The sequence below is a fragment of the Rhinoderma darwinii genome, chromosome 2 (genome assembly GCF_050947455.1).
Source record: "Rhinoderma darwinii isolate aRhiDar2 chromosome 2, aRhiDar2.hap1, whole genome shotgun sequence".
Taxonomy (NCBI): Eukaryota; Metazoa; Chordata; class Amphibia; order Anura; family Rhinodermatidae; genus Rhinoderma; species Rhinoderma darwinii.
In genome coordinates, this window is record NC_134688.1 from 239,175,720 (window position 1) to 239,201,494 (window position 25,775).

General features: G+C 45.3%; 1 protein-coding gene across 2 annotated transcripts; it reads right to left on the reverse strand.

Annotated features, from left to right (window-relative positions):
- Nucleotides 1–14,322: 14,322 nt before the first annotated feature.
- Nucleotides 14,323–25,705, reverse strand: RHBDD2 (rhomboid domain containing 2). Of its 2 annotated transcripts, none has more exons than XM_075852993.1 (4): nucleotides 25,494–25,705; nucleotides 20,658–21,059; nucleotides 17,362–17,512; nucleotides 14,323–16,584 (listed from the first exon to the last, which is right to left on the reverse strand). In XM_075852993.1, the coding sequence occupies exons 1-4, from the start codon at nucleotides 25,690–25,692 to the stop codon at nucleotides 16,290–16,292; spliced, it is 1,047 nt and encodes a 348-aa protein (XP_075709108.1). In that variant the 5' UTR covers nucleotides 25,693–25,705; the 3' UTR covers nucleotides 14,323–16,289. The 2 variants fall into 2 exon arrangements, with proteins under 2 accessions (XP_075709108.1, XP_075709109.1); XM_075852994.1 differs by lacking the exon at nucleotides 25,494–25,705 and adding an exon at nucleotides 21,463–21,547.
- Between the last annotated feature and the right edge of the window lie 70 nt (nucleotides 25,706–25,775).

Below are 25,775 nucleotides of genomic sequence, written 5' to 3' on the forward strand. Positions count from 1 at the left end.
TCTCCCTCAAGATGTATAGATGCAATCACTCCTCCGGTAAGTAAAAGTGTCTTCCTCTGTAGGGTTAAGAAAACAACCCTGAAGGTTTTCTCTGCGTTGTAAATCACAGGAGCTTATGATTTAGGGTGGCCACTACGGAGCACTCGTCTCCTGCTTCTTCACATGTCGGCGCCGGAACCGGAAGTCCTCCTGCTATTTTTGATCCTGCTCCATACAGACCCTGGCTTACCGACTACTCTTCTGCTTTTCGTTTTGTACCTCGCACACTCCTGGCTTGACTCGGCTCGTTCACCACTCTGGTTGCTCACGGTGTTGCCGTGGGCAACTGCCCCTTTTCCTTGCTTGTGTTCCTTTGTATGTTTGTCGTGTTTGTCGTGCACTTACTGAGCGCAGGGACCGCTGCCCAGTTGTACCCCGTCGCCTAGGGCGGGTCGTTGCAAGTAGGCAGGGACAGAGTGGCGGGTAGATTAGGGCTCACTTGTCCGTCTCCCTACCCCCTGCCATTACATAATCACAAGCCCATACCTAGTCTACCCCTGGTCCCTGACACCACTATGGATCCCCGTGAGACCCTGGCTCAGCAAATGCAGGGTCTCTCCCTACAGGTCCAGGCCCTGGCTCAGAGGGTCAACCAGCCTGATGCTACCCTGGTAGTTCCCCTCACCGCACCTCTTGAACCCCACCTCAAGTTGCCCGACCGGTTCTCAGGGGACCGGAGGGCTTTTCTCTCCTTTCGGGAGAGTTGTAGGCTTTACTTTCGTTTAAAGCCTCATTCCTCAGGTTCTGAGAGCCAGCGGGTGGGTATAATTATGTCCCGGCTCCAGGAAGGGCCCGAAGAGTGGGCCTTCTCCTTGGCTCCTGACGCCCCTGAACTTTCCTCCGTTGATTGTTTCTTTTCTGCTCTCGGACTTATTTATGACGAGACTGACAGGACTGCCTTTGCCGAGAGTCAGCTGGTGACCTTAAGTCAGGGTAAGAGACCTGTTGAGGAGTATTGCTCTGACTTTCGGAAGTGGTGCGTAGCTTCTCGGTGGAATGACCCTGCCTTAAGGTGCCAGTTTAGGTTGGGTCTGTCGAATGCCCTGAAAGACCTGCTAGTTAGCTATCCCTCTTCTGACTCCCTAGACCAGGTTATGGCTTTAGCGGTACGACTTGACCGACGTCTCAGGGAACGACAACGTGAACGTTTATGTGTTTTCTCCTCCGACTCCCCCATGATGCCTCCCGAAGCTCCGTTGCTTCGTTCCTCCCCGAAAGATTCAGAGATACCTATGCAACTCGGGGCCTCCGTGTCCCCCCAACAACGTAGAGAATTCCGCAGGAAGAATGGTCTCTGCTTCTACTGTGGGGACGACAAGCATCAAGTGAACAACTGTCCTAAGCGTAAGATTGCAGCCAGAGAACTTCCGCGTCTAAGTGATCATCGGGGAGGTCACTTGGGCGCACAGGTATTTCCCGTAAATATGAAACGTACTAAGATCTTGCTTCCCTTTCAGGTCTCTTTTGGTGGTAGGTCTGCTACCGGCAGTGCCTTCGTGGATTCAGGGTCTTCTGCTAATATCATGTCTGTGGAATTTGCTATGTCCCTTGCTATGCCTCTGATTGATTTGCCTAAACCTGTCCCGGTAGTGGGTATCGACTCCACTCCTCTTGCTAATGGTTATTTTACACAGCATACCCCGGTTTTTGAACTCCTTGTTGGCTCCATGCATTTGGAGCAATGCTCTGTACTGTTGATGCAGGGATTATCGTACGATTTGGTTCTAGGTCTTCCCTGGTTGCAGTTGCATAATCCCACGTTTGACTGGAATACTGGGGAGCTAACCAAATGGGGTAATGAATGTTGTACGTCATGTTTTTCTGTTAATTCTATTTCTCCCCCTAAGGAGGCGAATACGCTACCCGAGTTTGTTCAGGACTTCGCTGATGTTTTCTCTAAAGAGGCCTCCGAAGTGTTACCTCCTCATAGAGAATACGATTGCGCTATCGAATTGGTACCAGGAGCTAAGCTTCCTAAGGGTAGGATATTTAATCTTTCTTGTCCCGAACGTGAAGCTATGAGAGTGTATATCCAGGAATCCCTGGCCAAGGGTTACATTCGCCCCTCTTCTTCTCCGGTAGGTGCTGGCTTCTTCTTCGTGGGGAAGAAGGATGGTGGTCTTAGGCCATGCATTGACTACCGTAGCCTGAATAAGGTCACGGTAAGGAACCAGTATCCCCTTCCTTTGATTCCTGATCTCTTTAATCAGGTTCAGGGGGCCCAATGGTTTTCTAAATTGGATCTACGGGGGGCGTATAACCTTATTCGCATCAAAGAGGGGGATGAGTGGAAGACTGCGTTTAACACGCCCGAAGGCCATTTCGAATACCTCGTCATGCCCTTTGGGTTGTGTAATGCCCCTGCGGTCTTCCAGAATTTCATAAATGAGATTTTGAGAAATTACCTGGGGATTTTTCTGGTAGTGTACCTTGATGACATACTCGTGTTTTCCAAGGACTGGTCCTCCCACATTGAGCATGTCAGGAAGGTGCTCCAGGTCCTTCGGGAAAACAAACTGTTTGCCAAAACCGAAAAATGTGTGTTTGGGGTACAGGAGATTCCATTTTTGGGTCAAATCCTCACTCCTCATGAATTCCTCATGGACCCCGCCAAGGTTCAGGCTGTGGCGGAATGGGTCCAACCTGCCTCCCTGAAGGCGTTACAGTGTTTTTTGGGGTTCGCTAATTATTACAGGAGATTTATTGCTAACTTCTCGGTCATCGCTAAGCCTCTTACGGACCTCACTCGCAAAGGTGCTGATCTCCTCCACTGGCCTCCTGAGGCTGCCCAGGCTTTTGAGGTCCTTAAGAAGTGCTTTGTCTCGGCCCCGGTGCTGGTTCAGCCCAACCAAATGGAGCCATTTATCGTGGAAGTTGACGCATCTGAGGTGGGAGTGGGTGCTGTCTTGTCCCAGGGTACCAGGTCCCTCACCCATCTCCGCCCCTGTGCCTACTTCTCCAGGAAGTTTTCGCCAACTGAAAGTAACTATGATATTGGCAACCGCGAACTCTTAGCCATTAAATGGGCATTTGAAGAGTGGCACCACTTCCTGGAGGGGGCTAGGCACCAGGTAACGGTCCTTACCGACCACAAGAATCTGGTTTTCCTAGAATCTGCCCGGAGGCTAAACCCGAGACAAGCTCGATGGGCGTTATTTTTTACCAGATTAAATTTTTTGGTTACCTATAGGGCTGGGTCTAAAAATATTAAGGCTGATGCACTGTCGCGTAGCTTCATGGCCAGCCCTCCTTCGGAGGAAGATCCTGCTTGTATTTTGCCTCCAGGTATAATCATTTCCTCGATCGATTCTGATTTAGTCTCTGATATTGCTGCTGATCAAGGTGCAGCTCCCGGGAACCTTCCTGAGAACAAGCTGTTTGTTCCCCTGCAATTCCGGCTAAGGGTACTTAGGGAAAATCATGACTCTGCACTATCTGGCCATCCAGGCATCCTGGGTACCAAACACCTCATTACCAGAAATTATTGGTGGCCTGGGTTGCCTAAAGACGTTAAGGCCTACGTCGCCGCTTGTGAGGTTTGTGCTAGGTCCAAGACTCCCAGGTCCCGACCAGCGGGCTTACTGCGTTCGTTGCCTATTCCCCAGAGACCTTGGACACATATCTCCATGGATTTTATCACCGATTTGCCTCCATCCCAAGGCAAGTCGGTGGTGTGGGTGGTGGTGGACCGCTTCAGTAAGATGTGCCACTTTGTGCCCCTCAAGAAACTACCCAACGCCAAAACGTTGGCTACCTTGTTTGTCAAACACATCCTGCGTCTCCATGGGGTCCCTGTCAATATTGTTTCGGACAGAGGGGTACAATTTGTTTCATTGTTTTGGAGAGCCTTCTGTATGAAGTTGGGGATTGATCTGTCCTTCTCCTCTGCCTTCCATCCTGAAACCAATGGCCAAACGGAGAGGACTAATCAATCTCTAGAACAATACTTAAGGTGTTTTGTCTCTGACTGTCAATTTGATTGGGTCTCTTTCATTCCCCTCGCCGAATTTTCCCTTAATAACCGGGTCAGTAACTCGTCAGGGGTCTCTCCTTTTTTTTGTAATTTTGGGTTTAATCCACGGTTCTCCTCCGTTTCACCTGGTAGTTCCAACAATCCCGAGGTAGAGGTCGTTCATCGGGATCTGTGCACAGTCTGGGCACAGGTTCAGAAAAACCTAGAGGTGTCCCAGAGCGTACAAAAAACTCAGGCTGATAAAAAACGTTCTGCTAACCCCCTGTTTATGGTCGGGGATCTGGTGTGGTTATCGTCTAGGAACTTGCGTCTCAAGGTTCCGTCCAAGAAGTTTGCTCCCCGGTTTATTGGGCCGTATAAGGTCATTGAGGTCCTCAATCCTGTCTCCTTCCGGCTGGAGTTACCCCCGTCTTTTCGTATACACGACGTGTTTCATGCCTCCCTCCTCAAACGCTGCTCCCCGTCCTTGGCTCCCTCGAGGAGACCTCCTGTTCCCGTCCTCACCCCTGAGGGTGTGGAATTCGAGGTGGCCAGGATTGTGGACAGCAAGATGGTCCAAGGCTCCCTCCAGTATCTGGTCCATTGGAGAGGATACGGGCCGAGGAGAGGACTTGGGTACCTGCCCGGGATGTTCACGCTGGGGTATTGGTCAGGAGGTTCCACCTGCGTTTCCCCAGTAAGCCAGGTCCACTTAGAAAGGGTCCGGTGGCCCCTCATAAAAGGGGGGGTACTGTAAAGGATCTGCCAGGCACAGCTTCGGGGTTAACTCCCAGAACTAATCAGTCAGCACCTGAGAATACATCCCTGAGACTGACTCCAGCTTCCACTATTCAGGCTGGCAGGCTTAGGAGTGGGAGAGCCTATCGTAACCTGGCCAGACTCAGCTAGCTCCCGCCCTCGGTCTATTTAAGCCTGCCCTTCCTGTCCCTCGGTGCTTGTGATTTCTTTCCTTGTGGTTTCCTGGCCCAGCTACAGCTCCTGCTATTTTTGATCCTGCTCCATACAGACCCTGGCTTACCGACTACTCTTCTGCTTTTCGTTTTGTACCTCGCACACTCCTGGCTTGACTCGGCTCGTTCACCACTCTGGTTGCTCACGGTGTTGCCGTGGGCAACTGCCCCTTTTCCTTGCTTGTGTTCCTTTGTATGTTTGTCGTGCACTTACTGAGCGCAGGAACCGCCGCCCAGTTGTACCCCGTCGCCTAGGGCGGGTCGTTGCAAGTAGGCAGGGACAGAGTGGCGGGTAGATTAGGGCTCACTTGTCCGTCTCCCTACCCCCTGCCATTACAGTTTGGGCACACATTTTGCTTTTGGAGGGCAGATTTTGCTGGATTGGTTTCTGGGCGCCTTAGCGCATTTGCAAAGCCTCTGTGGGGACAGAATAGTGGAAACCCCCCAGAAGTGACCTCATTTTGGAAACTATACCTAGCGGTGTAGTGAGCATGTTAACCCCACAGGTGTTTTCCAGAAATTAGTGTGCACTCGATGTTGCAGAGTGAAAATGGCAATTTTTCCATAGATATGCCATTTTAGTGTCTAATATGTTGTGCCCAGCTTGTGCCACCATGAAAAGAGAGCTCTTTAATTATTATGCTGTGTTTCCAGGTTTTAGAAACACCCTACATGTGGACCTAATCTTTTGCCTGGACATACGACAGTGCTCAGGAGTGAAAGAGTACCATGCGAAGTTGAGGCCTAATTTGGCGATTTACAAAGTATTGGTTCACCATTGCAGAGGCTCAGATGTGAAATAATAAAAGAAACCCCTGAGAAGTGACACCATTTTGGAAACTACACCCCTCAAGGCATTTATTAAGGGGTGTAGTGAGCATTTTGAATCCACAGGTTTTTTCCAGATTTTAATGCGCTGCGGATGGTGCAAAGTAAAAAATTTTAAAAATTAATTTTTCCCCAGATATCCCATTTCAGTGGCAAATATGTTGTGCCAGCTTGTGCCACTGGGGAGACACTCCAAACATTGTTAAAATGGTTGTTCCAGGTATGGCGATGCCATATATGTGGAAGTAAACTGCTCTTTGGGTACAGAATGGAAGGAGCCCCATTTGGCTTTTGGAGCGTGGGTTTTGCTTGGTAGTAGTTTTGTTTGAGTATTGCTGGTGTTTCCGTTTATAATGTGGGGGCATATGTAAGCTGGGCAGAGTTCATCAGGGCATAATCAGGTGGTATAATAATGGGGTAAAAAAATATTCAAATTATGTTTGTTACGCTGTGAAGAAATCCTTTATGCACAGGCCAGTGTCGCAGTGATAAATGTCCTTTCTTATGCCCTTATTGATACACACTGTGCAACTTTGTAGTTTGGCTAATTTTGCTGGAAAGTGTTGGCCTGGTATAATACGGGCACCCTCGCTTCCAGCAGATATGTTTGAGCCCACCCCCCCCCTTCCTGGTTCCCTAATTTTAGGGCCTTGATAATCGCCTCTTGAAACAGAAGAAATGTTCCCCTCAGGCCTGCACATCTGGAGCCATAACTTATTTTATTTTTTCATAGACGTAGTGGTATGAGGGCTGTTTTTTTGTAGGACAAGCTGTAGTTTTTATTGGTACCCTTTTAGGGTACATGAGACTTTGTGATCAATTTTTATTCCATTTTTTTTGGGAGGCAAAGCGATAAAACAAAGAAACAACAACAATTCCTGCACAGTTTTTTTTAATGCGACATTCACCATTCTGTAATTATGTTAACTTTATTCTGTGGGTCAGTACGATTATGGCTATAACAAATTTATAGAGTTTTTATATGTTTTACTACTTTTACACAATAAAAAAATATTCTATATAATCATATATTCTATATACTCAGAATATATTCTATATTATCATATAGCATATATTCTGAGAGACATAACTTTTTTGCTTTTCCTTCTACGGAGCTGTAGGAGGGCTTGTTTTTTTTTGCAGCACTAGCTGTAATTTTTATTAGTATCATTTTGGGGTACTTGTAACTTTTTATCCTAGTTTTTTGGGAGGTGATCCAAAAAACAGCAATTCTGGTATAGTTCTCTAATATTTTTCATACAACATTCACCGTGCGTTATAAATTACATGTTACCTTTATTGTGAGGGTCAGTGCGATTCCGTGATACCAAATTATATTGCTGTTTTTATGTTTTACAACTTTTTGCACAATAAAATTACTTTTTTGTAAAAAGAATGTACTTTTTCTGTCGACCAACTTTCTAATTTTTTCATTGTCCAAGCTCTATGAGGGTTTTGTTTTTTGCGAAATGAGCTGTAGTTTTTATTGGTGCCATTTTTGGATACATGAGACTTTTTGATAACTTTGTATTCCAATTTTTGAAAGGCTAGGTGACCAAAAAACAGCAATTCTGGCATTGTTTGTTAGGTTTTTTTTTCTATGGCATTCACCGTGCAGTATAAATATTATAATATTTTTAAAGTTCAGGCTGTTACAGATGCAGTGCTACCAATTATGTAGAGTTTATTTACTTTTTTAATTCTTTTAAATAATATAGGACTTGATAAGAGAAAAAGGTTTTTGTTTATTTTATTGTTAGTTGAAACGTTTATTTTTTTCTAAGATTTTTTTTTTCACTTTTTATTTTAGGCCCACTCAGGGACTTGAAATCAATGTCTGATTGCTATTCTATGTCCGTTTTGCAGACGTTGTAGTTCCGTGTGCCATCAGTGTATGTTCCATATAACCGATTCAAGAAGGAAAGCAACAGAAATCTGCATAACCATAAGTCCAGGACAAGTCACACATGGAAATATGTGTGGACAGATGGGTCGATTTCAGGGTGTGAAACCCTAACAGCATCAGAAATGCAATAGAAAACCAAAAAAGAAGGATTGACGCTGGAAAACTGAGAAGTAGGAAATATACAAAAAATACTTTATTTAAAGTATTTTTTGTATATTTCCTACTTCTCAGTGTATGTTCCATGTGGCATCAGTTTTTAATGTCGGTGTTGGTGCACATTTTTTTATTATTTTTTTTCTCTGTATTTATCAAGCAACTGGTGCGTGAATCACGTACAGAACACGGAAGGCGTGAATCATGTACAGCACACGGAAGACGTTCATGTGCTGTCCGTCATTTTCACACACCCATTGACTTTAATGGGTGTGTGAACGAAAAAAGCGACTAGAATAAGACATGCAGTGAGTTTCACGCAGCGTGAAAAATCACGCATGTTTGCATAGCCCCATTGAATTGCATGGGCCTTACACTGACCGCAAGTATATTAGACTCCGCCTCTGTGCGGGGCCTAATAGGCTTCCGTACCTGGCAGACAAAGAGGCCATTGTTAGGATCTGAGCGACTTTGACAAGGGCCAAATTGTGATAGCATATATGGACAGAGGCATCAAGCAGCGCTCCAGGAGCGGAATCCCCGGCCACACGGGGATTCCGCTCCTTCAGGGATCTACGGTGGCGCTATCTTTACTGGAAGGAGGGGGGGGGGGTTGCTATCTACAGGGGGGCTGTGGGATGTGTGGCACTACCTACAAAGGACAACTGTGCAGGAGCACACAAAATACCCAGCTTTCCCGGGTATCAAAAAAAAGTGAGGAAATAAACTAAGATATAACTTTTATTTAATCTAGCTAAATGGATTAATCCTTTACTCAGACTAAATAAAAGTTATAACTTAGTTTATTTCCACACATTTATTTGATAGCTGGGAAAGCTGGGTATTTTGTGTGCTCCTGCACAGTTGTCCTTTTTTGAATGTCTATTGCCCCGCCAGCTATCAGGGTCATTTCGTAGTCCTTGCACTACCTACAAGGGGGCTGGGGGCTGTGTGGCACTACCAACCAGTGGGCTGTGTGGCACTACCAACCAGGGGGCTGTGTGGCACTACCAACCAGGGGGCTGTGTGGCACTACCAACCAGGGGGCTGTGTGGCACTCCCAACCAGGGGGCTGTGTGGCACTCCCAACCAGGGGGCTGTGTGGCACTCCCTACCAGGGGGCTGTGTGGCACTCCCTACCAGGGGGCTGTGTGGCTCTACCAACCAGGGGGCAGTGGGCTGTGTAGCACTACCAACCAGGGGGCAGTGGGCTGTGTAGCACTACCAACCAGGGGGCAGTGGGCTGTGTAGCACTACCAACCAGGGGGCTGTGTGGCACTACCAACCAGGGGGCTGTGTGGCACTACCAACCAGGGGGCTGTGTGGCACTACCAACCAGGGGGCTGTGTGGCACTACCAACCAGGGGGCTGTGTGGCACTACCAACCAGGGAGCTGTGTGGCACTACCAACCAGGGGGCTGTGTGGCACTACCAACCAGGGGGCTGTGGGCCGTGTGGCACTACCAACCAGGGGGCTGTGGGCCGTGTGGCACTACCAACCAGGGGGCTGTGGGCCGTGTGGCACTACCAACCAGGGGGCAGTGGGCCGTGTGGCACTACCAACCAGGGGGCAGTGGGCCGTGTGGCACTACCAACCAGGGGGCAGTGGGCCGTGTGGCACTACCAACCAGGGGGCAGTGGGCCGTGTGGCACTACCAACCAGGTGGCAGTGGGCCGTGTGGCACTACCAACCAGGTGGCTGTGTGGCTCTACCAACCAGGGTGCTGTGGGCCGTGTGGCACTAACAACCAGGGGCAGTGGGCCGTGTGGCACTCCCTACCAGTGGGCCGTGTGGCACTCCCTACCAGGGGGCCGTGTGGCACTCCCTACCAGGGGGCCGTGGGGCGTTATCTACCAGGGGGCCGTGGGGCGCTACCCACGAGGGGGCCGTGCGGCGCTACCCACGAGGGGGCCGTGCGGCGCTACCCACGAGGGGGCCGTGCGGCGCTACCCACGAGGGGGCCGTGCGGCGCTACCCACGAGGGGGCCGTGCGGCGCTACCCACGAGGGGGCCGTGCGGCGCTACCCACGAGGGGGCCGTGCGGCGCTACCCACGAGGGGGCCGTGCGGCGCTACCCACGAGGGGGCCGTGCGGAGCTACCCACGAGGGGGCCGTGCGGAGCTACCCACGAGGGGGCCGTGCGGAGCTACCCACGAGGGGGCCGTGCGGCGCTACCCACGAGGGGGCCGTGCGGCGCTACCCACGAGGGGGCCGTGCGGCGCTACCCACGAGGGGGCCGTGCGGCGCTACCCACGAGGGGGCCGTGCGGCGCTACCCACGAGGGGGCCGTGCGGCGCTACCCACGAGGGGGCCGTGCGGCGCTACCCACGAGGGGGCCGTGCGGCGCTACCCACGAGGGGGCCGTGCGGCGCTACCCACGAGGGGGCCGTGCGGCGCTACCCACGAGGGGGCTGTGCGGCGCTACCTACAAGCTTCAACAGCTTAAGAAAAAACACAAAAAAAGGTCACACAACGCTGTCAGTTGCTGAAGGAATTTTGAGGCAGATTTTTTTTTGCCTTACAAAAAACGTGTGTGAACAAGCCCTACGAGTGGAGTGCTTGTTCTTAGCCGTTTTCTGTCTTTCTCAAAACAATTTTTGCTAGGGGGGCCCTGAGGAAATTTTGTTTTTCCAGTGCTGCCTCGAGTCCGAAAAGGTTGGGAAACTCTGTACTAGGCTACAGGGTCCCGTCATGGAGCAGCTCAGTTCGTCATGGGAACGGGGCCTAGGGGAGTACAATTTTTGTTTTTGTTTGGGGGCACTGTCTGCAAGGGGGAGGTGTGGGGACTGTATGGCATGATCTACAAGGGGGAGGTGGGGGACTGTATGGCATTGTCTACAAGGGGGAGGCTATATGGCAAAATCTACAGGGGGGCACTATACTGTGTGTTGGCCACTAAGCGGACATTATTCTGTGTAGGGGTACTACAAATGGCATAATTTTGTGGGCACAATTAGAGGACAAAATACTGTGTCCTTGAAGGGGTTGTAATATATTATTAAATATTATTATTATACTGTATGGGGGCACTAAAGGGGCATTATAATTTTTTTATGGGGCATTTTTTTTTTTTTTTATGATGGGGTGGGGCGCCGAAAGATCATTTCGCACAGGGCGCCATCTATACTAGGGCCGGCCCTGGCTGAATCTATCATGCGGGAGTCAAGTAGCAAGAGTAGTCAAATTAGGCTAGGGCTAGACTGTTGTTTTTTAGTTAGAGACAAATCGCTGACCATAGAAATGCATTATTTACTACAAAAAAATAAAACCATAAAATAGGAATGCATTGATTAGCGTGAAAACCTCTTCAAAATCGCTCCAGTGAAGTGTGTAGCTCTGAAATCCCAGTATGTAGCAATAAAAAAAATATTTGTATTTGATAGGAGCGATTTTGAAGAGATTTTCAACAGCAATTTATCACAGCAATAATGCAGTCTTAATAAAGTCCTATGGACAGAGATTTATCGCTCACTACAAAAAAGGCTGGAGATAGACATTGGCTTAATGGTACAGTTTCAGTACACAGATAAACGACAATAGGTACACAAGTTTGGTTTACTGATAAGCTGCAATAAGTTGACTTGTAAGGGTAAGTTCACATGTAGTATAAATACTGCGGATTTTCCGCAACGGATTTCATTGCGGAAAATCTGTAGCATAATACAGTAGCAGCAGAGCGGATGAGATTTGAACAAATCTCATCCACGTGCTACGTAAATGATAAAAAACGCTCAGAAATTGACCTGTGGTTAGTTTTTTTTAATTTGCAGCATGTCAATTGTATTTGCATAATTACTGCTTTTTTTGTTGCAGGTTTTCTCCATTGAATTAAAATCCGCAACAAATAGCAGATGTTGCGATTTTTGTGACGGAAAAGCTAGGATTCCGCCGCAAAATAAAAAAAATAAAAAAATAAAAAAAAAAATCGCAACTCAAAGATCTCATACTCTTACCCAGAGTTCTGGGTTTCTTGGTCCAGGCCGGCCTCTAGGGATGACATTTCACACCATGTGACTGCTGCAGCCAATCACAGGCTGCAGTGATCACATGGGATGAAACGTCATCCCAGGAGGCCAGTCGGCAGAAGGACGCGACATCGCTAAAGGAGTATGAAACGTCTTCTTTTTTTTTTTACGTGCAGTTTTCCGCAGTGGACATTCCTAGCCAGAATACATAAGCCTAGACAGAATAGCCTATATGTGACCGATGCCACTAAGCATCAGTCACAGCTTCCATTTAACGTATACGTGCGGAGCTTTTCTCGGGTTATACGTTTAACGGAGGCCATAAACATGATGTGAATGGGGCCTTGGTGGGGAAGTCGGGGCTGACGGCTATATAGCATCTTCTAGCCAGTGTGTAGACAGCTGGGTGAACAATGTTATGTTAATAAACAAGGACAATCATAACATTTGAAATATAGAATTTTATTGTTTTTAAAAATGATATTTAGTTACCAGTGTATAAAAATAAAGTTTTTACCTTATCCAGCTATAATTTTATTTACAGTGCTTTGCAAAATTATTCACTCCCCTTGGTGTTTTTTCTGTTTGCTGCATTCCAACATGTATTTTTCGGACTATAAGACGCAGGACGAAATTATTTTATTTTTTGACATTTTGCTTGGGGAAAAATGGGAAAAGGTTTTTTTTTTTTTTACACTCCTAAAAATGTATCTAACATTTTTTTTTTTTTTACACATTTTATTAGTTCCCCTAGGGGACTTGAACCAGCGGCCACTTGGTTACATGTGGAGTTACTGAAACAGCGTAACTACGCTGTTTCCCTAACTCCCATAGTAGTGAATGGCAGTTACGGAAGCAGCGTAGCATGTGAGCTACGCTGTTTCCGTAACTACTGTTCAGTTCTATGGGAGTTACGGAAACAGAGTAGCTCAGTGAGTTACGCTGTTTCAGTAACTCCACATGCAATCAAGTGGCTGGGAGAGCACAGAAAGCTAGAACACAGTTTAGGGGGCCCCGTTCTAGAGATAGGTGTAGGTCCCAGAGGTGGGACCTGCATCTATCTGACATTTATGACATATCCTGTGGATATGTCATAAATGTCCTTCATAGAAAAACCCCTATAAATGCCGCGGTCACCCAAAGCGCTACATGAGAAGCCTGGACTTCCGGGTTCTGTGTCCATCTTATCTGTTCCGCAGCTCCATATAGATCAATGGAGAGCCGCTCGCGTATGCGCAGAAGAATCCCATTGATCTCTATGAAGCTGCCGGACATAGAACGCGGAAGTCACAACTTCTCATGCAGCGCTCTTGGTAACTTTCGGTCCCCGTTCTCCTTATCGATCACACATGTGCCCTTATCCTGTGGATAGGGGATACATGTGTTTTATGGCACAAGCCATTTAAACTGCCAACAGCGCCATGGCTGTTCCTGGCCGTTAGAGCAGCGTGTCAGAAGCTGACACCTGCAATGTATGGAGCTGAGCCCCAGCGCGAGCCCGCTCCATACATCACCCCCCTCCAGCTGCATGATGTGCCGACACGTCATGGGTCGGGAAAGGGTTAAGGAATGACACGGTCATGGGGCCTGGCGCTGCCGGTTCCCTTGACTGCGGACTATAAGACGCAGGGACTTTTTAGCAAGATTTATTCTTGCTAAAAACTGCGTCTTATAGTCCGAAAAATACGGTAATCAAATTTAAAATCCATTTTAATTTTACGTAATGGAGTTGACCAAGTGATCCAAATAGTTAGGATATGTTTACACGTAACAAACATTGCGGATTTTCCGCAACAGATTTCATTGCGGAAAATCGGCAAGGTATTACAGTAGCAGCAGAGTGGATGAGATCTGAACAAATCTCATCCACACACTGCGGGAAAAAAAAAAAAAAAAAAAATCAGCCAAAAAAGGGTTCATAAATTGACCTGCGGTAAGTTTTTTTTATAACCCTCACCATGTCAATTTATGCTTCGGCATCACAGCTTTTCTGTTGTGGGTTTTCCCCATTGAATTCGATGGAGAAGTGAAACCCGCATCGAATAGCAAATGGTGCGACTTTTGCGGCAAAAAAACTGCCTGCAAAAATCAAAACTCAAAAAAAGTTAGGTTTTTTTTCAAGTGTAAAATGAATTAAAAAGTTCATACTAACAGCCCTGCCGTTGCCATAGCAACTCTTTATATGGTTTTCTGTGCAGCCCGGCCTGCTGCAGTCAATATCGTGTGCTAAGACCTGAATCCATCAGGCCCGTAGGACTGACGGGTTCACTGACAGCGGGTCCAGAGTGTCTCTGACACGCAGGATCCACTTGTAGGCGATCATGTCTAAGCTATGAACTTAAATGTGATCGATAGCAGCTTGATCCTGCATGCGGACATTGAACCAGTCAGTGCCGCTGTCCTGACGGATACAGTTTTCAGTGCTGGATACAGCTGCTGTGTATACAGAGCTGTATCTCAAAAAGTAAAAATATTTCTTTATAAAAGGTATTTTGAAAGTTGCACCAATCACACTGATCAACATTATATATATATATATATATATATATATATATATATATATATATTTATTTCAAAGATTTACATAGCCTTTAAGGAAAGGTTTGAATGTAACAAAACACCAAGGGGGTTGAATACTTTTGCAAGGCACTGCATACCATATAAATATATTAAGCAAAATAAATTGTACAGGAATTAAGATTTAAGACAATGAGGGCGATTTTCTGGCGAAAATGCATTGAAAATAGGTCAGCCTGAACTCCATATTTATGCAGTACTTAAATTGGGTTATAAAAAGTGAGTAGGAGGTCACAGTTGTACTTGGTGCTACAGATTCACTATGTTTTTCAACCACTTTACTCATTAGAAAAGCAGCACAAACAGTGCCCCAGTTAGTAGGATGTGCTAGTCTCTATAGAGGTTCTCAAAAATTCCTTCTCACAATGATTGTCAGAATTGGAGAGACTAATATTCATTACAATATATTATGTTGCCCTTTGAACACCAGTTTACAATTTATATATAGGATTACTCTACATTGAAAGTTGATTGTAAATACAATGCTTGTCTTATACTGATCCTGATTTACAGCCTGTATTATAGTCCAGAAATTAAAGGCTATGTAATCCTATGATGGACATATTTTTTTTTAATAAACAGGTCAGTGTGTTTGGTGTAACTTTTTAATTAATCTTTATTAAAAAATAGTTTCTTTTTAGATACAGCTGTTCTGTATTCTCTATACAGAGCAGCTGTATCTAGCGCTACGCTAAATCCTGCTCCAGTCAGGACTGCGGGACTGACGGGTTCAGTGACAGGATCCACCTGTTATCCATCACATCTAAGGTACGAATTTAGATGTGATAGATTACAGGTGGATCCTGTGTGTCAGACACGCAGGACCCGCTGTCACTGAACCCGTCAGGTTATATTTCAGTAAATTTTAGCACTGGCTACAATATACTGCCTAATTTGGGTTCAAATACCCGCATGATGCCTTAAAGAGACACTAAACCTAGAAATTATTGATGGAAAGAAAAAATAAACCCATACTGTATCCTCTCATCAACGTGAAAGGCTTTTTACAAACAAACAAGTCCCTCAGAGAAAACAGGGGGTTCCACCTCCTCCTAATTCCGTCTCATGGGGGTTTGGGGCTTAGCATTCAAGGTTTCTATTGCAGACATAGTTGAAAGCCAAGGTGCCTCTTTGCTCACATATAGAAGTAGCCGACATACGATCACTTTATGTACTCCTGATTGGCCAAAAGGCAGATTGGTAATAAAAGCATAAAGGGCACAGCCAGACGTGGCAGAGTTTTTCCGCTGCAAATGTTGGTGCAGATTTGGGGCATTTACGCAACGAATCTGCACCAGCATTTGCATATTTGACAGGTAATTCAGACGTTGCAGAAAAGACAGCGGACTTGCCACAGATTTCAGTTTTTGCATTGCAAAGACTGAAATCCGCAGTGAAATTCCGCTTCTTCTCCGCAACAGTCAGTGCATGCTGCGGAGGGAAAATTCCGCACCGCAGCCTATGGTCCGCAGCGTCTGAACTAACTTGCCAGAAAATTTATTGAAACTGTAAAAAACGGCCGCTGGAGAATTCCACTGCGGACTGTCCGCAGCGGAATTCCACAGCAATTACGCCACGTCTGGCTGTGCCCTAAGTGGTCAGTGAAAAATCAGATCATCTATCACTAACAAGGGGGAAAGTAAAGTCCTTATATAGTGAAATAATTCAGTTGAAGTCTATACTGATTGTTATACTGCTAAGAAAGGCTTGAGTGGTGTTCTACAATATAAAAGAATAGGTTAAATATTCTTTGTAAGTAACAATGGGCTCAAGTCCGGACAGAATGGGTAAGGAATACATGAATATACCACCCATGATAAAATATGTAAACAAACACAACAGGGGCCTTGCCATCTTGCATGATAACTTGCAGTCATTAAACAGGACTACCATTCATTTACTGAGTCTGGACTTGCTGTAGTTCGGGTTGATCAGAAGAGATACCAAAGTCTTTTTGGGAATGGAAGTCAATACGTGGTAAAGAATCATTACTGTGTGTGTGCGCTCCTGGGCAGCCATGGCTGTCATGGTAATGTTGTCCTGAAGCTGCTTCTGTTGGATGGATTGAAGCTCCAGCAGGAGGCCATGTCCCTGTTGGCTTCATGTGATGATATGGAGAGTAGGCAACTGGGAGGCCTCCAGGTGGAGTATAATACTGCTGGGTTGGGTAAGATCCAGGAGGTGGGTTGATCCTACGAGAGAGAAATAAACAAAATTAGAAGTCTGGTATAAAAAGAGTCATGAACTGTTAGGTCAGGGTGTTAGATTATTAATCAATCCAATTGGTGTCCAACATCTCAAGTATTTCTATCAGCATAATGTGTGAAGGAGGTTATTGGTCATATCAGAATCGGAAAGCACCATTAATAATGGATTAGTTCATTTGGATTTGCAGAAAAATGAACGATTTTTTCGGAGGAGAAGACCATCATTGGTGATGACACAAAACAGGATAAGATTATAGTCACCAAAGAGGAGTTAGGACTATATTCTGAGAGGCCGAACAAAAAGAGATTGGGGGAGATATATCAAAACTGGTGCAGAGGAAAGGAAACCAATCAGGTTGCTGCTTTCATTTTCCAAAGTGCCTCTGAAAAATGAAGTGGAATTTGATTGGTTGCCATGGCCACCTACTCCACTTTTCCTCTGCACCAGTTTTTGATATCTCCTCCATTGTATTTTTGGCCATATGCTAGAGGTATATATTCTTAGGCTCAAACAAGAATGGTTGTGCGGTATATAGTCATTATGAGACTTGTATAGATCATTTAGGAAAAACACACAAATGTTACATTTGCTGCAACTCTACATTGCCACCAAATGTCACCTACCTACTGCAGTGGCAGCAATTCAAGTATATATATATATATATATATATATATATATATACACATACACACACACACATACCAATTCACCAATAATCAGCAGTTTGTACATATCGGCCTCATGAATAAAGGGTCACTTACTTTCTGTTTTGAGAGGCATTTCTCTCAGCTGAAGTTGCAGGGATGTACCTCCAAATCGGGATGCTTTTCAATATCCTGAATGGTACCATTTGATCCATTCGTGAAAGTAATGATTCTGAAGGATCTAAGAAAAAGCAGCCGCCCATACCATCTGTGTTCAAGTTAAAGAACACATAACATGCCTGAATCATACAAAAACAGAATATACAAACTGATGTCTAATACACTCGTTTCATTTTGCATGAATATTTTTTATAAAATAAACTTATATTTAATACCTAATGTAAGACTGAATATTTCCGACAAGATAATAGGCAAAGAATTGAAAATTTGCAGCATGCCCCAAAGTCTAGATGGGTTTTTGTGTTACAAGTGAAGGCCTCATTCACATGTATTGTACGGTCATTTGTTGTGGACTTTCATCTGAACGTGGCAGTAAATAAGTGGTTAGTTATTCTGCCCACTGGAAGGTAGGGTACATAGAGTGCAGTCTTGTTGCTGGAATTTATGAAATGTGTAAAAAAAGATCATATACGTTACCTCACTCAACATATAGAATTTCCCCTGACACTTTCTATTTGTCAAGTATGTCCTTGGAACAAACATTCTAAATAACTATTGGGTAGAATTTCCCTGAACACAGTTGCCAAGATCTATAGGGGTAATCCCAGTGAAAGGGGTATTTCCAACTTGAACATTGGGCTCTGAAACCAGCACCTACCTCAAGAACGCTATCACCCGACCCCTGTCCCATCTGGTGAGGTAGCCAATGTCCGCTGCATTTATTCCTATGGGAGTTATAGAAAACAGATGAGGCCACTTGACCTCCCGTTCTGGAGAAAGGTACGGGTCCCAGAGCTGGAACCCGCATTTCCACATATTTGTTTGCGGTCAGTGATTGAAAACATTTTACATTCAGGAGGCAGCAAACCCATAGCTATTCCTGCTAAGGCTGCGTTCACATCTGCATTGTGGCTTCCATTCTAGCGTATCTCTCAGAGGACCACAAGAATGGAAATTAACGTTTCCATTAAAAAAAACAATTGATTTCAATGGGTTTTATTTGCATAAGTTGTGCTCAATTAGGCTCCGTTCCGCCAGATTTTTGTTTTTTTGACAGAAGAAATTCCGTAGTCTGCTGCGCTATTGCTTCCGTCAAAAATGACGGAAAGGAGCTTTCCGTTTTTGTTTTTTTTAACATTGAAGTCAATGGATGACGGATACAAACTGATATGCCATCCGTTTGTATCAGTCATGCATTACGTTTAACGGATCCATTTTTTTTTTACTGCACATGCGCAGACTTAGACTCTGTTCACATCTGTGTTGGGGTCCCGTTCTGATGTTACGTTGGAGCTCTCCGTCAGAATGAGACCCTGAACAGACAACCTGACACGAACGGAAACCAGGTTTCCGTTTCCATTGATTTCAATGGTGACGGATCCGGTGCCCCTGGTTTCCGTTTGTCTCTGTTGTGCACCGGATCCGTTGTTTTGCCGGAAGCAGTAGCGTAGTCGACTAGGCTATCGCTACCGGCAAAACGGACTGATCCAGTGCACAACAGAGACAAACGGAAACCAGGGGCACCGGATCCGTCACCATTGAAATCAATGGTGATGGAAACGGAAACCTGGTTTCCGTTCGGGTCAGGTTGTCTGTTCAGGGTCCCGTTCTGACAGAAAGCACCAACGTAACATCAGAACGGGACCCCAAAACAGATGTGAACGGAGCCTAAAAATTAAAGCAAGATGCAAAGATAAAAAAAATGGATCCGTTATAAACGGAGTATAACTGATGACAAACGAATATAAAAAAAGTCTGTTTTTTTGACAAATCTGGTAAACTGATCTGTCAAAAACAAACATATTTTACTTTCCTTTGCATTCTGTCTGGCATCAGTCTGTCCGTTTTTTTAAATCTCAACGGATCCACTAATACGGATGTCACAACGCAGATGTGAACGAAGCCTTACAGCTGAAAAGTGGATACAATTGTATTAAAGAGGCTCTGTCACCAGATTCTCAAATCCCTATCTCCTATTGCATGTGATCGGCGCTGCATTGTAGATAACAGTAACGTTTTGTTTTTTTAAAAACGTTCATTTTTGGCCAAGGTATGAGCTATTTTATATATATGCAAATGAGGTTTGAAATGGACAACTGGGCCTGTTATTATTCGTATGTCCAACTGGGCGTGTATTGTGTTTTTAACTGGGCGTGTTTACTTGTTTTACTAACTGGGCGTTGTGAATAGAAGTGTATGATGCTGACGAATCAGTGACCAATCAGCATCATGCACTCCTCTCCATTAATTTACACAGCACATAGTGTTCTTACTAGAAAGATGTGCAGCCACATACACAAGTGTCCTGATAATGAATACACATGACCTCCAGCCTGGACGTCATGTGTATTCAGAATCCTGACACTTCTGAATCTTTTCTGTGAGATTCCAGCAAGCCACTCATAATCTCGCCAGATTACGAGGTAAACGAGATTTAGTTTCCCTTGCTGGAAATCTCACAGAAAAGCCCAAAAACCTCTTTAACCCCTTCCTGACATACGCCGTACATAAACGGCAGAGGCCCGGTGGGAAAGTATGTAGCGAGCTTAGGGGGGATAGCTGGTATTGCCATGTCCATAAAAGTCCAAACTATTTCAATATACGTAACTATTTAACCCACACAGTGTCTGTAGTAAAAAGAAATTAACAATTTAAAAATACCAGAATTGCTGTTTTTTGGTCAGCTCTACTACAAAAAAATGGAATAAAAAGTTATCAAATATTCGTATGTACCCCAAAATAACACCAATAAAAACTACAGCCCTCAGGCCACGTAATCTATGGAAAAATAAAAAGCTATGACAACACAAACATTGTATTATTCTTGTAAAAGTAGTAAGACACATTGCAAACGCCATGAAAACGAAACCCCAAAAACAATGGAGGAATCACTTTTTCCCCCATTTTACCCCACAGAGAATTTCTCCAGTTTCCCAGTACATTATATGGTACAATATATGGTACCGTACAAAACAAGCCCTCATTTGGCTATATCGATGGAAAAAAAAAGTTATGGCTTTTGGAATGCTGAAAAACGTCTGCAGTGAGAAAGGGTTAAGCAGAATACCGGAGTATTTCAGTTTAAAACCAATGTTCAGCTTTGGGTAGAGTTGCACTTTACAAAGACATTTGGTTAGGCTCTGTGGTTTTGTTTTTCAAGCCAAATAGCTTGTGATGGGCTACAATACGTGTGCGCCAAAACTTCCATACATTTATTACTTGTAAAAGGATACAAAGAACTCCCACCAGTATACCACATACATTACTAAGCACAGTGGCATGTGGTATAAAAAGAGCAGGAATAAGAAACAACAGTGGCATCACTTTTGTGGGCACCATGAACCCGAAGAATATGAGTCGTCTCAGGTAGGTGCGTATTATGAAGACACTGATCATTGAAAAAGCAACTGATGTAAATCCCTGGACTTTATCATTCACTTGAAGGCTAATGCCTGTGGCGATAACAGCCAAGTAGAGAAGTCCATTCCATACAGCAAATAGAGGTGTGAGGAAGCAAAACTTCACTGTGCCAACATTCTCTTCAAAACCGCCACCAAAATACCACACAATCAAGCAACTGCAGATTAACGTCGCGAGATCCTCATGGAAATAAATATACGTGATCAACCTGTGGACTAAAAACAAAAGATCTTGTGAATAAAAAAAATGAACATTTCATCACCTACATCTTTGCCTTACCCCAGGGGCACCCCAACCAGGATCCACCTCTAATAGGCCGGGTTCAGACAGACTTTTTTTGGAGGCAGAAAAGCTCTGCCTTCACGCCGATTTTCACCCGCGGCCAAAAACCACAGCGAAATACACTTTCTCTGCCTCCCACTGATGTCAATGGGAGGTCAGAGACGTAAACGCCCGAAAATAGGGCATGCCCCTTCTTTTTCCCGAGAGCCGTTTTTTTCCGCTCACGGGAAAAAAACGCCTCCGCCCCCCATCGAAATCAATGGGAGGCATTTTCGGACGTTTTTTGGCGCGTTTTCCGACACGATTTACGCCTCAAAAAACTCTGTGTGAACTGACCTTTAGGCTGGATTCCCACGTAGCGTAAACTCCACATTTACAGAAGCAGCAAAGTGGATGAGATTTAGAAAATGTCATGCCCACGCTGCGGAAAAAACACAGCAAACGTTAATAAATTGACCTGCAGTGTGGAATTTAAAGTGCAGCTAAACGTTCGACAAACTTCTGACACGTCATAGTGACATGTCAGAAGATTGGATTGGTGTGGGTCCGAGCTCCGCGTCTGTTTGGCTTTTTCCGGAAATAAATGTATCGGTGTACGGACTCAATAGAAAGTCTATGACCCGGTATTCCGATACATCGGCTTTCCGGAAAAAGCCAAACAGAAACGAAGCAGCTGAGCTCTTACACGAGGGCTTTAGCTGCTTCGTTTTAGCGATTGCTGAGGGTCTCAGTGCTCGGACCCCCACCAATAAAAACTTCTAACATGTCACTATGACATGTCAGAAGTTTGGCGAACGTTTAGCTACACTTTAATTCCGCAGCATATCAATATACCATATCAAAACCCACAACAGAAAGCCAAGTGTTGCGACTTTTGCAGCATAATCGCAACTCCGAATTTAAAAAAAAGAAATCATACTTGCCCAGAACGCTCTCCTCTTTCCTGCAGTCCCGCCTCCTGGGATGACATTTCATCCCATGTTTCTGCTGCAACGTCATCGTAGGAGACCGGACTTCACACAGAGAAGAGGGAGGGGGTAAGCATCTACTTTTTTGTTTTTCCCCCAAGCGCTGCTTTCTGCAGCGGAAATTCCACCCGAAAAACCACACCACAATGTGGTGCGATTTTTCGGACGGAAGGTGCTGCGGATTCCAGGTCCGATATGCTGCGTGATATCAGAGTATCCGACCTGTGGGAACCCGGCCAGAGCCGCTGCAACGAATGGCCCCTAGTTTGGAGTACTCTTGGTGATAATGCATTACATGCATGCCCATTCATTGTAGGCCTCATTCAAAAGGGGCACAATGTCCGTATTCTAGATATAACCCCTGGACAATACCCCCTCCTCGGTTCTACTGTACTGAACTTAAGGCACTATAGACCCCTACTAAGTATAGCAGAACCAGGGAAGGGGTTCAAGAGTTACCACCGGAATATAGACTGTTAAATACAAACACAATATCCTTGTCTGAATAAGGCCCTATGTTAAAACGGAAATGGACATTTACCAGGCAGAAAAAAAAGGGGGGATAAGAAAAAAATGAATTAATATTAGTTATGCTCACATACACTATATGGACAAAAGTATTAGGACACACCTCTTAATCATTGAATTCAAGTGTTTGATTGAGCCCAATTGCCACAGGTATATAAAATCCAGTCCCTACCCATGCAGTCTTCCTTTACAAACATTTGGCCTAAAGAGCTCGCTGAATTCCAGCGCGGTCCTGTAATAGGATGCCACCGCTGCAACAAATCAGTTTGTGAAATTTCTTCCCTCCTAGATATTCCACCATCAGCTGTGAGTGATATTATTGTAAAGTGGAAGTGTGTAGGAACCACAGCAACTCAGCCACGAAGTGGCAGACAAAATAAAGTTACAGAGCGGGGTCGCCGAGTGCTCGGGCACATAGTGTAGAAAAGTCGACAACTTTCTGCTGACTCAATAACTGCAGAGTTCCAAACCTCCTCTGGCATGAACATCCACAAAAACCTGTGCGCCTGATGCATCATGGCATGGGTTTCCATGGCTGGGCAGCAGCATGCAAGTCTAAGGGTATGTTCACACGCTGAGCCAAAAACGTCTGAAAATACGGAGCTGTTTTCAAGGGAAACAGCACCTGATTTTCAGACGTTTTTTGACCAACTCACGTTTTTCGCTGCGTTTTCGGAGCCGTTTTCAATAGTCTATGAGAAAACGGCTCCAAAAACGTCCCAAGAAGTGTCCTGCACTTCTTTTGACGAGGCTGTATTTTTACGCGTCGTCGTTTGACAGCTGTCAAACGACGACGCGTAAATGACAGGTCGTCGGCACAGAACGTCGGCAAACCCATTCAAATGAATGGGCAGATGTTTGCCGACGTATTGGAGCCGTATTTTCAGGCGTAAATCGAGGCATAATACGCCTCGTTTACGCCTGAAAATAGGTCGTGTGAACCCAGCCTTACATCACCAAGCACAATGCCAAGCGTGGGATGGAGTGGTGTAAAGCACGCTGCCACTGGACTCTGGAAACGTGTTCTGTGTAGAGCTGAATCACCCTTCTCTATCTGGCAGTCTGATGGACGAGTCTGGGTTTGCCAAATGGCAGGAGAACGTTACCTGCCTGACTGCATTGTGCCAACTGTAAAGTTTGGTGGACGAAGGATAATGCCGTGGGGTTGTTTTTCAGGGGTCGGCCTAGGCCTCGGCCTCTAAGTTCCAGTGAGGAGAAATCTTAGTTTCAGAATACCAAGAAATGTTGGACAATTGTACTTATAACTTTGTGGGCACAGTTTGGGGAAGGCCCTTTTCTGTTCTAGAGTGTGCACCAGTGCACAAAGCAAGGTCCATAAAGTCATAGTTGGGTGAGTTTGGTGTTGAAGAACTAGACTGGCCCGCAGAGCCCTGACCTCAACCCCATCAAAACAGTTATCTGGTAGGGGAAAACTATGGTCTATACTGTAAAAATTCAAGAGTCCCCGTGTGCCATGTGCCCTAGGGCAACTTGACAATTTTTCCTCAGAAAAGCCAAGACATTCAGCCAATCACAGCACAACTTTCATGCACACACTGTGTCTATTATTAAAAAGCCCATCTGTGCTAAAGGTGCCCCTGCACTTTGCAATGTACCCAGCATTTTTGGAATTGGCAGGAGACATTAGACAGAACATTTTCCATCTATGACTTATTGAGCATTTCTTAGGGTATGTTCACACCTAGTGTAAATTCTGCAGATTTCTGATGTATTTCTATACGAACAATCTACAGCGTAATACAGTAGCGGCAGAGTGGATGAGATGTGAACAAATCCACATGCTGCATAAAAAAATCCGCCAAAAAAAGTTCATAAATGACCTGCAGTGTTTTTTTTAATCCGCAGCATAAATTGACATGCTGATTAAAAAAAACGCACTGCAGGTCAATTTATTACCGGTTTTCTGTTGCATTGAATTCCACGGGGAGGTAAAACCCCCAAATATAGCAAGTGTGATTCTTGCAATGGAAAAACTTAGATTCCACCACAAAAATCTCACAAGATTTCTATGCTTCTCTGGCCGGCCTCTTGGGATAAAGTTTCCTCCCATGTGACTGCTCCAATCAAAGGCTGCAGCGATCACACGGGACGAAACATCATCCCAGGAGGCCGGGCAGCAGGACATCAGAGGGATGAGTCGCCATGACTACGGGTAAGTATAAGCTTTTTTTTTTTAAACCTTCATTTTTCCGCAGCGGACAGACATTTCGCCCGAAAAAACGGCACCATCATTTGTTTTTTCAGACAGAACTCCCTGTGGGTTCCAGGACCGATACACTGCATACTTTTATGCAGCGTATCCGCTGTGTGTGAACATACCCTTATGGTGCAATAATGATCAAATCCAACCAAACAAGGTGATTTGAATGCATTTTTTACATATTTGGCCGTGATTTCAAGCTTCCTATGTCTATTCATTGAGTCATAGAAAGAAGAAAAAAATCAAGAGCAAGTTAGTAATGACCTTAGCAACAAAACTATGTAGAATAGACTAAAATTACTTTCTTTACATGCGGAGCCGATTCACGTAATAGAAACGGGACGTCACAAAGATATGATATGCGGGCATCATCAGCAAAATACAGAAATTATTTAGGACAGCCTGGACTCTCTGTTGCTGTCATGATGTTACCAAAATCCCTCCCAGTCACAAAGGTGAATGCAGCCATATACTGGGAAATGACTAATAATGCACTTCCCCCATATAAGGCTGCAAGGTGGGACGGTCCTCACATTAATCTGCTAGTAAATAAATCCCATGTGTAAGGTTTTCCTCTTTCACCACAAACCCTGACACATTATGTCCCTAATACATGATCCCAATAGTAGTTATGCCTGAGACGTCCATACATGAAACGCTGCCCAGCACTCCAGCCTCCAGGTCCAGTTTCGTTTCAGCAGGCGCCTCCCTCGCTATTACCGGGACAGATACCGCTAGGGACAATAATAAAGTAAGAGTAGAACCGGGGGTGAGGTGCACGTCCGGCAGCCATGACACCAGAACTTGACGCCACGAGCCGCTCGCAGTGCGCTCTTCCTCCATTGTCATGGAGGGCAGTTGTACAGCAGCAACTAGTGCAATTCCTGCATAAGGACCTTCTGACGTCGAAACATCACGTGACGTCTACGGTC

Bases quoted from the DNA above. Each gene is read 5' to 3' on its own strand.
- RHBDD2 (XM_075852993.1), bottom strand. From the start codon at position 25,692: ATGACAATGGAGGAAGAGCGCACTGCGAGCGGCTCGTGGCGTCAAGTT. The intron at 21,060-25,493 runs GTATGGACGTCT...TTTTGTTTTTAG, and splicing joins AGTGCTGGGCAGCGTTTCAT to TCCACAGGTTGATCACGTAT. The intron at 16,585-17,361 runs GTAAGTGACCCT...TCTCTCTCGTAG, and splicing joins AATGCCTCTCAAAACAGAAA to GATCAACCCACCTCCTGGAT.